Source organism: Acipenser ruthenus, chromosome 23 (assembly GCF_902713425.1).
Source record: "Acipenser ruthenus chromosome 23, fAciRut3.2 maternal haplotype, whole genome shotgun sequence".
Classification (NCBI taxonomy): domain Eukaryota; kingdom Metazoa; phylum Chordata; class Actinopteri; order Acipenseriformes; family Acipenseridae; genus Acipenser; species Acipenser ruthenus.
The window spans coordinates 21,876,200-21,888,290 of NC_081211.1; the positions used below are offsets into that span (position 1 = coordinate 21,876,200).

The window sequence follows — 12,091 nt, forward strand, 5'->3', positions numbered from 1 at the left end:
ATTATGCTGACAGTATAATAAAACTGTCAGCAAACAAAAAGAATGCAGCTCAAAATCGTTAATTATTTTAACAACATGAAGGGAAAGACAGACGGACAGGCAGACACAAATGAAATACACGATATGCCTTTAAATTGGAGGGCCTTTGAAGTCTAGGATGCAGAGCTCGTTGCAGGAGTCTTTCTTTGATCACAGGCAAGATTGACACTAAACAGAAAGATAGAGATGTGTAACCTACTAATTTACTGTGAGGTAAACAATTACTTTAGAGTACTGAAGTCCAAATAATCTATAATAAATCCAAATAAATTATTTATTTATTCAAACAAACACAATGCTGCCTTCTTAATTTGAGCAGAAGGGCTGCTTGGTTTAGTTTCTAATGTGATTAGGTGAAATAATTCAGAAGCGTTGAGAAAAGGTGTGTTGAATTGTTAGACAATCTGTTAACTTATTTATTTGTATCCATGCTGTATTTTGCTGTATAAAAGCTGGGGTTATTGTACTTGAATTGTGCTACTACTATCCTTATATCACATTTGAAAAAGTACCAAATAATAATACTGTAGTGAAACTTGGTTAACGCAGGCAGGTGCATCACACAGGGCGAGGCAATCCACACACAGGCAGAGGGCGGGTGCGAACCCGGGTCCTCTCTCACTGAAGCATAGCGCCAATACCGCTGTACAAAAGAGCCGGCTCCTTTGCAAGGAGCGTATATCGGGCTTATGTCTTTGTATGTGATTACGTCACCTACCAGCCCTGCTGCTGCCTTCCCCGTGCACGCTACACTAATAATAATAATAATAATAATAATAATAATAATAATAATAATAATAATAATAATAATACAAACTACACATAATACACATTTTTATCACAGTTGTTTTTATTTTTTTGTATGTTGCTTTTTTAAGGCTGCTGTAAAGATAGTGATGCCATAATCAAATGTAACCCTCATGTAGCTGCATCACCGTTTACTTGCCCCCTTTCATCACCATTTATGTCAGGTAGATGTCTGATTAAAACCAAGTTAATATAATGTCATCGATCTTCAAAGTTTGAGAGCTTTAATGTTTCTCCGCTGCTCTTAGCGACTAAACTCTTGTGGCCTTTCTGTAAGACTGAGGAAAAGGGTGTTAATTGGTGTTGTCACGGTATTTTTCCACTGGGAAACCTGGTGTTTTAAACCACATGCTTATCATCCTCATATTATTATTATTATTAGACTAAACATATCCTTTCTGGGAATAAAACATACATGTATTTGTTCTTCTGGTTGATATAGAAACAGACGACTATGAAGACACTTCATTGGCTGTCTCTTGAGGGTTACACAATTATTGTGCACACAGTCCTAGATTAGTTAGGATGGAAAACCTGGTTGTTAATGAGAGATGTTACCAGACATGAATCAAACATGAGTTTCTTCTTTTTTTTAACCCTTATTATTCTAAAAATGATTAAATTTCATTGACTGAACTAGAGCTGATGAAATTGTGGATTTTTATATAGAAAATATCTAATTGTGTATTGCAATAAATTGGAATTGGTTTGTTAGTAATCTGTCAGATACACCTTGAAGTAATTTAATTTTAGGAAAGGGATACAAGCCTGGAAAGTCGGTAGTTTCTCACGTTGGTGTCAGCCTAACTTTATAAGTGGTCACAGTAATGTTGGGTACTTAGCTGCCTTAACACTGAGATCATTTCTAGGGAGGGAATTTAGCACCAGAACCCCAAACCTTGAAGCTATAGTGCTGCACCACTTGACAGTGCCTGTGGTCCATCCGGCTTAAGAGTTTAAGCAGCTCCCACTTAGAAAACAAAGGTCCATATTTACAACTTGTATTTTTATAAACATTAAGCACCGTTAACATTTCCACTCACCAGGCAAGCTGTTGATCCTAATGGTCTGCAAATCCTTTTTTTTTTTTTTAAGGATTATATTCTCACCCTTCTCTGAGATATGTCACACAGGCATGATTTTCAGAGTCATAAAAAAAAGGAAAACCTCAGGTCAGTTGAATGTAAGCAGGACAGGGTGGTAGACATTAATCTGCGAGCTATCTTAATGGAAAGTGTAGGAAAGAGTGACATTTATTTCTTCGATGATGACACTGGTAAAACAAAGCAACTTTTGAGTGATGGTGTTTGTTTCTGGTGAATTCAGAGGGCATTTATCTCTCAAATACTCTGTATATATATTTTCCATGGCATAATTAGAGCACCCTAGCGATATGTCAGTTTGCAGACAAGCACTTTAGGGGACAGTCTTTCCAAAGTAAACTTTTTATTTATGACCAGGCTTCCACAATTAGGCCATGAATGTGAAAATGACAGATCTATAGACACGGACGGTAGAATGATAGTCTAAAAATATATTCATTTGTATTTGTTTGACTAAGTTTGGCAGTCCGATTCAAATGATATGTATACTGGGAAGCTGGGTAATAAAAACATGCATATTAAGTTATCGCAAGATTTGCAAATTAGAATGCGCCGCAGTTCAAACAAAACAAAACCTGTGCAATATAAACAGAAACATGTTTGTGATGACAGAGGGAGCCAGGTGCGCTTGCTGTCAATTTGTCATTTTTAATTGTATTCTACTTTCAGATATGATGCCATTGATGCCATTTTAAAGTGCATACATATAACAATGTAATCCCAGTGCATGTATGTAATATGTAGTCACATTATCATGTGTAAAAGATACAGTATAGTAAATGTGTGTTTGAATTTGTAATGGTATTAATTTTCGCAGCTACTAATAAAAAAAATTAACAAAGGGCTTCTTCCAAATATGTCAGTGGTGCTCTTCTGCCTCGTCCCTTCATTCTACTTCAAGAGTTAACCTGAAAGTACACGGATACATGTGTCAAAGGAAAAGAAGAGATTGTTTATTGAGAAGGACAGTCAAACTGTTAGGCTTCTGGGAGTTCTCCCATACTCAACTGTGTATCTCAGAAACCAATTGCCGATTTCACAATGAACCACATGATTTAAATATCTCTATGTTCCTTCATGTGACTGCTTATTATTACTTATTATTATTTTATTTCTTAGCAGACGCCCTTATCCAGGGTGACTTACAATTGTTGCAAGGTATCACATTATTTTTTACATACAATTACCCATTTATACAGTTGGGTTTTTACTGGAGCAATCTAGGTGAAGTACCTTGCTCAAGGGTACAGCAGCAGTGTCCCCACCTGGAATTGAACCCACGACCCTCCGGTCAACAGAATGCTGGGACACGGTGGGACTGCAGCATTTAAATATTTGGAAGGAGCGATTCTTAAATGTAGTTATTGGTTTTATTGCTAATTTAGAAACAATACCATGAAGAAAATCAACTATGTGTTTACTATGTGCATCTTTCACATAGGAAAGTGAGATCTACAAAATGATAGTACCAGTAATTTATATTAGCTAAGTACTACAACGTTTTTTTAGCTTTGTTAATGTGTACTGAAACACCCAATGATGCCTTCACATGCCCTTGTGCCTTGCACTTCAGTAATCTCTAAATCTTACTGAAGTGCACCTGCAGCACCAAAAGCACTATATAACAGCAATGCATTCAAGTCAACAAAAACATCAGTGAATTGCAAAAAGTAACTGATGACTTTAGATGTCTCCACCTCTGAAGCGTCTGTCTAATACATGATAATAATAGCGATCAAGCTGACATAATTTCAGTGATAATATTCCTATTTTTTGCACATCCTTCATGTATTTGAACAAATAAATATTACATTATGGTGGGTAAGGTATCCTTGCAGTTGTGTGTTGACCATTGTCTTTGAATTATGTTAAAGAGTATAATACGCAGACAGGATGTATTTCCTGTCTTCTTGAGAGCCATGTCTATGATATTAAAATTCTACACAATATTCATTTCTAATCCTGAAATTACAGGAGTGTTTAAACGTTCAGGACACTGACAAACATAATGTTTTATATGACGGCATGGGGGGTTACTAATACAATTTAATATATAACAATGCTTAATAATACTAGTTTCAGTTACATTGTGTGTTCAGAGTGTTTAGGAAAGGAGGCATCTCTTATGTTGAGGTTCACAATGGTTTACTGTCAGCAGATACAATGACAGGCAGATTGGTGAACACTATATTCACAGTACTTGAAATGATGTATACTTTATATAGATGACATTTGTAAATAATGTAATCCATTTCAGAAAATGACACCAAGATTTTTTAGTCATCTTACATGTCTGAAACGGGTACACGTTGTTTTTGTTAATCAGTGGCTTTTTGTACAAAGTATTTTATTTTTTTTGTTTTTGTATTCAAATTCAAAGCAGAATTAATTTCTACTTTGTTAATTGCAATATCATTGAAATTCACAGGGAAAAAGCAAGCACAATTATGTGGGCTTTTCAAAATGATTACACTTTTTTTATATAAGGTTCAAGTGTGTGTTTATTCAGAAAACAGATTTCTTTAGTTGTTGTTTTGACCACTTTACATTACCTTGCCAACTATTCTTGATTTGATAATGACAAGGAGCACAGAGACTGTGCTAGCAGTGTAAAGGACCGCACTGTATTAACAACATGCAGAATTCCCTGTGCAACATTTTCCCTAATCCTAGTATGCTGCACCGTAAGCCTGCTGTTGTGATGCTGTGCTTCTAGGTTAAGAGACTAACCTGTCTAGTTAGTGAAGCAAAGGGAGAAAATCAAGCCAGTATTTAAGGTTAAAAGGTTGTACAGTGAATGGGGTCATCTTTTAATTACTGAGGAGATGGCTGGATGATAAAGGCGATTAAGCAGGGGTTAAGGCACAGGCATACCCTACACCATTAGCCTGCATATTTAAGGGCTAACAAGCAGGAAGGTATCTATCTACTGTCCCGGTTCTTCTACCGCCTCCCTTCTCTTGTGATTACTCCAAGACAACTATCTCATAATCTCAGCTGTCTCTGTTTGATTTCAGTTTTAAATCAATCATTTATTGACCCCTACAAACCCCCTCCACCAACCACCATCTTTCCTTAATCACGGAAGTTTGTGAATTTGGTGTTCATGAAAATAAAGGAAAAATAGCACTTACTATAGTTTTGTTGGTTGGTGCTTCACCAAAACAAGTTTGTGCAAATGTGTATTGGGACGATCCATTTTCAACGTGACCTGTATTTATTCCAGTACAAGCAATATATTATTATTATTATTATTATTATTATTATTATTATTATTATTATTATTATTATTATTATTATTATTATTTGTTTCTTAGCAGATGCCCTTATCCAGGGCGATTTACAGTTGTTACAAGATATTACATTATTTTTTACATACAATTACCCATTTTTACAGTTGGGTTTTTACTGGAGCAATCTAGGTAAAGTACCTTGCTCAAGGGTACAGCAGCAGTGTCCCCCACCTGGGACTGAACCCACAACTCTCCAGTGTAGGTGTGCAGGTTTGCTGTTTAGTATTTAAGAATAACCAAGGTCTGTACCATCTATCAAAGCAGAACAGTATGCAGTTTGTGGAAAAACTGACATTTTGCTGCCAAAAAATAAATCCAAAGCAGTAGACGGAAAGCATGTCAAATTAAATGATGGGGAGGGTAAGAGGATTCCATTAGGAAAAAGCCATTGGAAATGGCATTTTAAACACTGCACAGATGTTTGCTTTGCAATCCCAACTGAAACCTGAAAATAAAACAAAAAACAAACATGGAGCTGACAAGCGTAGGATTCAGTTTGAGTTTTACATTTTCAAATATTAACGACAGGTTGCTTTCTTTCAGATAACAATAAGGTGTGTCATGAAGGCGGCTGTGCCGTTAGTGTCCACAGTTAACATGGTAGTAGGTGAGCTGGGCTGGAGGACTGTTGAGTCAGTTAAGTTAGCTGGATATCAAAGCCATAAACGTAAGCGTTTCTGTGTTTGCAATACACGAGAAAGGCTTTAGACTCCTGAAACCCCAGAAGAAAAACTGCTTCAGGTGCAACAAATAAAGCTAGTCTTTTGGAGCTAACAGCTCTGCCTAATGGTTCTAATTCATCTGTTAAAATTGATCTGTTCACCGAGCATAAAGAAAAACAGTAAAACACACTTTGTTGAAGCACATGCTTGCATTATTGATACCTCTAGCATGCCGAGCAGAGGGGTTGCATAAGTTGCATAACTTGACTCTTTTTTTTCGTCGGAGAGAGTAAGCTTGACAATGTTAGTTACAGTACTTCGAGACAGTTAGTAAAACTAAGATGGTTGGGTGAGTAAGAGGACTGGTGACGGCCTGGGTTTGCAGTCTTTTAGCTGCCAGTTTAAGCTGCCAACAGCAATTTGTTTCCTGCCTCTTTGAATAAAGACTGAAACTAATTTCTGCCGGCTTGCTTTTCCCCCTGGGGGAAAAACATTCTTAGCCTCTGCTGATGGAGCTTGAGATGTGTTTAGTTATGAGTAGGTTTATTAATCACTGTGTGGGGGCACTATCTGCTAAGGTACCTGGTCCCAAAGGTTTTCAGTGATCACAGTAACTTACACTAGTGTGGTACCGTTAGGGTATAATGGCTTGTTTAATGTGCTGTGCTTATCAATGTTATACCCTGATGAAAACATAATATATTGTCAATGATCCCATAGCATTGCCAAGCTACTTTATTTTGCTATCACTGGATTATCAGTGAATAATGGCTTTATTATTGTGGTGATTATTTTGATTAATATACACTGTACCACTATAATGTGAAAGCAATGTCAAGGGAAATGATTTCAGCCATAAAAAGACCAAGAATAAATCACTTCAGTTTAGAAATGTTAGGGCTTAAGAAACAGATGTAAACTTTTTCTATAGGCAGGGACATTTCGTATTATGCTCATGAAGCAACCCATGCTTCAAGTCTCGTTTTCCTCCTGTTTGCTCGCAGCTGCCTCATCGACGGGTGACATTCTCTACAGCCAATCAGGCACAAGACCTGCAGGACTCCTCTCAGCACAACTATTATGACAGTGGGCTAGAGGAGTCAGAGACCCCCAGCAGTAAGTCATCGTCAGGACCCCGAATTGGACCCCTGGCCCTTCCCGAGGATCACTATGAGCGCACCACTCCTGACGGCAGCATTGGTGAGATGGAACACCCCGAAAACGGTAAGCTGCCCCACTTCTGCCAACGGTGCCCCTGAACTTTTTCAGTAATGTCAATTATAACCCTTACTCTATTCAGCCAGCCAATCAGATTCATTGCTTCATGTGATGGTAAATTCCTGCAGAATGAGCACAGCACAACACTGTTAGTATGGTAAGGATGCAACTTTGTTTTTTCTTCTTAATCTTAAATATATTTGTATTATTAAAGAGGTAAAATACACATCTCAGTGAACATGAATGCAATGGAATTCAAAATATAATATCCTTGTAAGGGTTAAGGCAAATTTTCCCCTTGACTGCATAACTACAGAGGTTATCAGATGATGTGAACACGCATCTATATGCCCTGCTTGTCCCGTCCAATCAGAGCCAGTGTCGAGGTGAAGTCTGAAACCAAGCCATATCATTTTATTTTTTTCCATAGATCAAATGTATGGCATCTGTAAAAACAATTACTATGTTTGCGGTGAGTAGCCTGGGGTTAATTTCTCCATAAGGAAAACTCTTGTTCTTTCTGTGGCCCTGACACAGATCCAAGCATGTAGAAAAGAGGTCAGGGGTGCATTGGTCCTACACAGTGGCTGAATTCATTTGCCTTTCCTAGGGAAGTACTGTTGTTGTATGGGTGTGGAATTTAGAGAAGCTGCACATCGGATAGGGGTGGTCTCTTTCAGCGAAAAAGATTTCCAGGATGCATGAGTATTGTGCATCTACTGTACATACTGGAACAGAACCAAATTATACACTGTGTGCAAACAATAAATGTGCCTAAGATCTGAAGATTAAGTTCATCATTAAACAAACAGTCCAACATGTAAACTCTCAGATAATTAAGGATTCATTGTGTAAGACAAGGAGACAGAACAGAAACTGTGAAATACACTGGTGTACTCCAAGTGTAATGAAAGCATATTTCCTTTTATGACTTAACCCTCCTGAAACCAAAGATTTTCTTTTAAGTACCATATTCCTTCGAATTTAAGACGCCCTTGAATTTGAGGAAAAAATAAAACATCAAATAAATATGCATTTACAAAGATACAACCTCAATTACGCATCTGGAGGCAGTTTGCGGCTGTCTACCACCACAAAGAGTATTACAGTTATGTGCTGCTTCTCATATCCAGTCGTGATTACTCACACCTGTTTTTCTCCCAATTTGTGAACTGTGGTATTGCTTGGCATATCAAAAAATATGGGGTCTGATCAACATTTCCGATCTGTCAAAACTGGTACTGTTTGTTGGAAATGCTGAAATTGTAAAAACGTCTTTGAATTCCTCAGGAAGCTCATGATACTTCTTTGAAAATGGCTGCCTGTATGTCATGGATGATTCAAGATCAGGCAGTAATATTTTGGTTCGTCTTTTCTCGTCAGTAAGTCACGTTGCTGCTTGTGTATTCGGGCAGTGATGTCTTTGTTCGTTTTTTCTCGGCAGTCAGTCACGTTGCTGTTTGTGTACTCAGGTAGTCATGTCTGTTGTTGACAATTTTAATCCACGCATCACTATATTGTACTCGAATTTACTCGGCTATTTTTGAGAAGAAAAAAATGCTTTAAAAAGTGCATCTTAAATTCGAAGGAATGCGTTAAATTGGAAAGATGTACATTATGCTTCCTAATCAGACCTTTCCTCAATGGTAAATTCTAAAGTGGGATCTTTTTTAGCCACCTGAAATCTTATCCAGCTGATAAACTTTCCAGAGCTTCAAGTTGACATAGTTTGAGTTTTTAAAATGTAAATAAAAGCATCGATTGCAGTGGTCTCCGCTATGTGTTTCCTATCTGCTAGTGTTTCCCATCTGCTAGTGTTGCTTTCAGGTGGGCACGTGTGACGGATGCTACACATGGAATCTCCTGGTATTGTGATTGGGTGCTCTTGCATGGTCAACACAGGGTTAAACAGAACTCTCAACATCCAATACACTGGATGTCATACTGAGCCTGTGTAGTGCCACGCACGCTCAGCTCAAAGAGGCAGGTGAAAAAAAGAAATATTAAAATGCAAGTACAAGTCACTAGGCATTCAAGTTTTAAATATGTGCAAAGGTCATTTTCTAATATAATTTGCATTCTCCAGTGAATGCAAATAACTCAAGAGGCACACACACATACACCATATGTATATAGTATTAGAAAGTTAAGGTGCTAGGAAATTTGGACAGCTGTTTGTCACACTTTTTGTATTCCTTCAGTAGGAACACATATGTACATCCAATATAACTTCAATAGATGTATAAACATATTGTTCTTATTTAGTATACTTCACTTAATCTCCATGTGCTTTATTGTGCCAAAGGTATTGTGTTAAGCTGGCTAAGAGTCTGTATTGTTAAACACTCATAGTTAACCAGGGACATGACCCACATGTTAAAGGAGTCTGTAGGAAAGAGAGGGTATCCCAGTAGTTTTAAATTTACAGTCACTTTGCATTATGCTGCTCTAAGAACCGAGAATACTGGTGCATACAACTGCTATAAATCAGCTCTGAGAGTCCTATAGTGCAGACTAAGGATACTAATTCTTCTTAAATAAAATAGATTGAGGCTCTTAATCAGTCTATCAGGAAGCATTTATTAGATTATTTTAGTTTCAGTAAAAGTAAGTCCTCATTACTACACAAGAAGGACAATTCAGGATTCTGGTGGAGCAAAATAGGCCTTTTGTCAGTGGTTTTTTTTCTAACCCCAAAAATCGAATCAAGCATCCCAGATAATGGACAGTAATTCCATTAGCCCTGCACATGATCCTTCCTTCTGGTAAATCTCAGCGCTTCCGCCAGACACCCTCTTCCCATCCTAATTTCCTAATTTCCTTTAAATAATAAAATTGGATTGCCACTGTTTTTCAAAATGGATCCTGGCATCCTTAAAGAGGCAACGTCACACATTTGCGGTTCTATTTGTAATTACTGGAACTAAACTGAAACTAAACAGCATAGTAGTTTCAATATGCTTTTCAGTTATATTTACTGTACATTTTTTGGGTGTGTTTCTTTCTGCTAAAGGTTTGGCATAATTGTGACAAATGTTTCCCCATAAAATTGATTCATACAAATACTTCTGTGTTTTGGAATAAAACAATGAAGAATTTGGTGTTACGTAAACATTATAAGGCAGCGTTCTTAAAAAGTTATGTTTGTGACGGTGAGCATTTGAAGCTTGATCAGAAGCCAAACTATGAACAGATATGTGGCCCTACACATTTTTTCTTTCTTTTTAATACATTTTAGGTTATGAGTCTTCTAGCAGATGGAATTTGATAATTGCTTTGGGAAGCAGTAAAGTAACATCGTAAATAACCTGACACACATTTATAGATAACTATGAGCCACTGAAACAATCTCCCATTGTCAAGATTTAGCTTCTTAATTTATTGTGATGGGTAGAAAATTCGCACAGGACCACACACACCTATGTTGTCTGATAAATAATATATCCAGTATATGTAGTTTCATGTTTCAGGCAATTTAGTACAAACCATCTCCAGAATTAATCACTAGTAGTACAAACTGCATATTAATCTTATGGTTGCTGGACTAGTTTGAGGTTATTGTAACTCAATTATGATAATTATTGAAAAAGCACATTATGTTTAGGTTTTTTACATGTGTTTTGCAGTATTACCACGCTCCAAACATATGTCACTAGTTCTAATCATAAAAGCTAATTTGATGAATCAAATAAACCTTTTATTCATGAAACTATAAACAAGAATGGCATTGTTTGGCTTTCATCCATCAAAACAGTCTTTAAATAACAGTATTCAAATTATTCAGGAATTAAAGCTTTATGAATTTGACCAATTGCAATAAAAAACAAAACCCCCAAGGCACTGAATATCCTGCCTTCAATTCTGCAAGTATTTCTAAAAATTACACTAGTAAAATGTGGGTTTGAAATTGTCACAATCATTTTGTCAAGAATTTTATGAATGAAACTGGGATTAAATGTTGGGTCCATTGTTTTGAACTTGTTTTGAAATGTGCATGTTTCCCTGTATGTTTGTGCCTTCAGGAGGAAATGTAAGCCTGGACACTGCACAGTTAAGAGGCTATTTTTTGAAGAAAAAAAAAGAAAATCTCTTCTCCTGAAAATCTCTTCTCCTGAAACCCTTCACAGGAAGTGTGGTTAATCAAAGGCCGACTTCTTGTGTGCATGCTTCCCACGGATGCATCGCATTATTGTCTTTTTAAGATCATCAAAAATAAAGAGAAAAAAACTAGTACTGTTCTGCTTGAGCGACTGCAGGGCAGACCCACAGAGACAGACATGTTCTCAGCCTTCGCTGCTGGAGGGATACGATGCGTCTCGCATTGTGCCTCCATCTCCCCCCCCCCCCCCCCTCCCTCCACTAACCTCCAGGGGAGCGACTTGGGGTCCGCGTTACAGTGCATACCAATGATGGTTTCTGGCACTGGGTCAGTGCCTGTTTCCTTGCAGCTGTCAGGGTAGCAGAGATCAACTGTATGGTCCCTTTGGAACACTGCTTGACAAAGACTAAGAGTTGTGTAGTCTTAGCTGCCCACAGACATTAACTACAGGCAGTACTACACACTATCAGGTCTAGTTAAGAATCTCCAACTAGATTATTACAACTCCCCCAGAGAGACGTTTTTGTAAATCCACCAATACCACATTACATATTTTAGGAGTGGGCAGTTCTTTGTGGAAACATACTATGGTCCTTTACGTGGGATATCTACATGGATCAGTGCTAACTGTGATGTTTGGGTGGTATATTGACAATGGGTAAATCTTTCACCTCAGTAATTAAGTTCCAACCAAGAAAGGCTGAGAACATGGGGGATGATTCTGCATGGAAAACTAATGGCTCTTGTAAAAGTTTAGCACAGTATTTTGCATGGTATTTTTGCCATTTTATTCAATGTACTCTGGTTTGCTATGTTTGGTAATATGCTTTATCATACCTGCATTACCATGCTTATCTATGCTCTACCATG

General features: G+C 37.4%; 1 protein-coding gene across 4 annotated transcripts in view; it reads left to right on the top strand.

Annotated features, from left to right (window-relative positions):
- LOC131696525 (protocadherin-1-like) overlaps positions 1-12,091 on the top strand; it is a 115,382-nt gene that overhangs the window by 64,446 nt on the left and 38,845 nt on the right. For 3 of the 4 annotated variants that reach the window (XM_058996825.1, XM_058996827.1, XM_058996828.1), the window contains exon 4: positions 6,909-7,128. The exons of the other annotated variant lie outside the window; for it this stretch is intronic. In XM_058996825.1, coding sequence (XP_058852808.1) covers positions 6,909-7,128 — 220 coding nt within the window. The remainder of the gene's footprint in view (positions 1-6,908; positions 7,129-12,091) is intronic. 4 annotated transcript variants of the gene reach the window in all.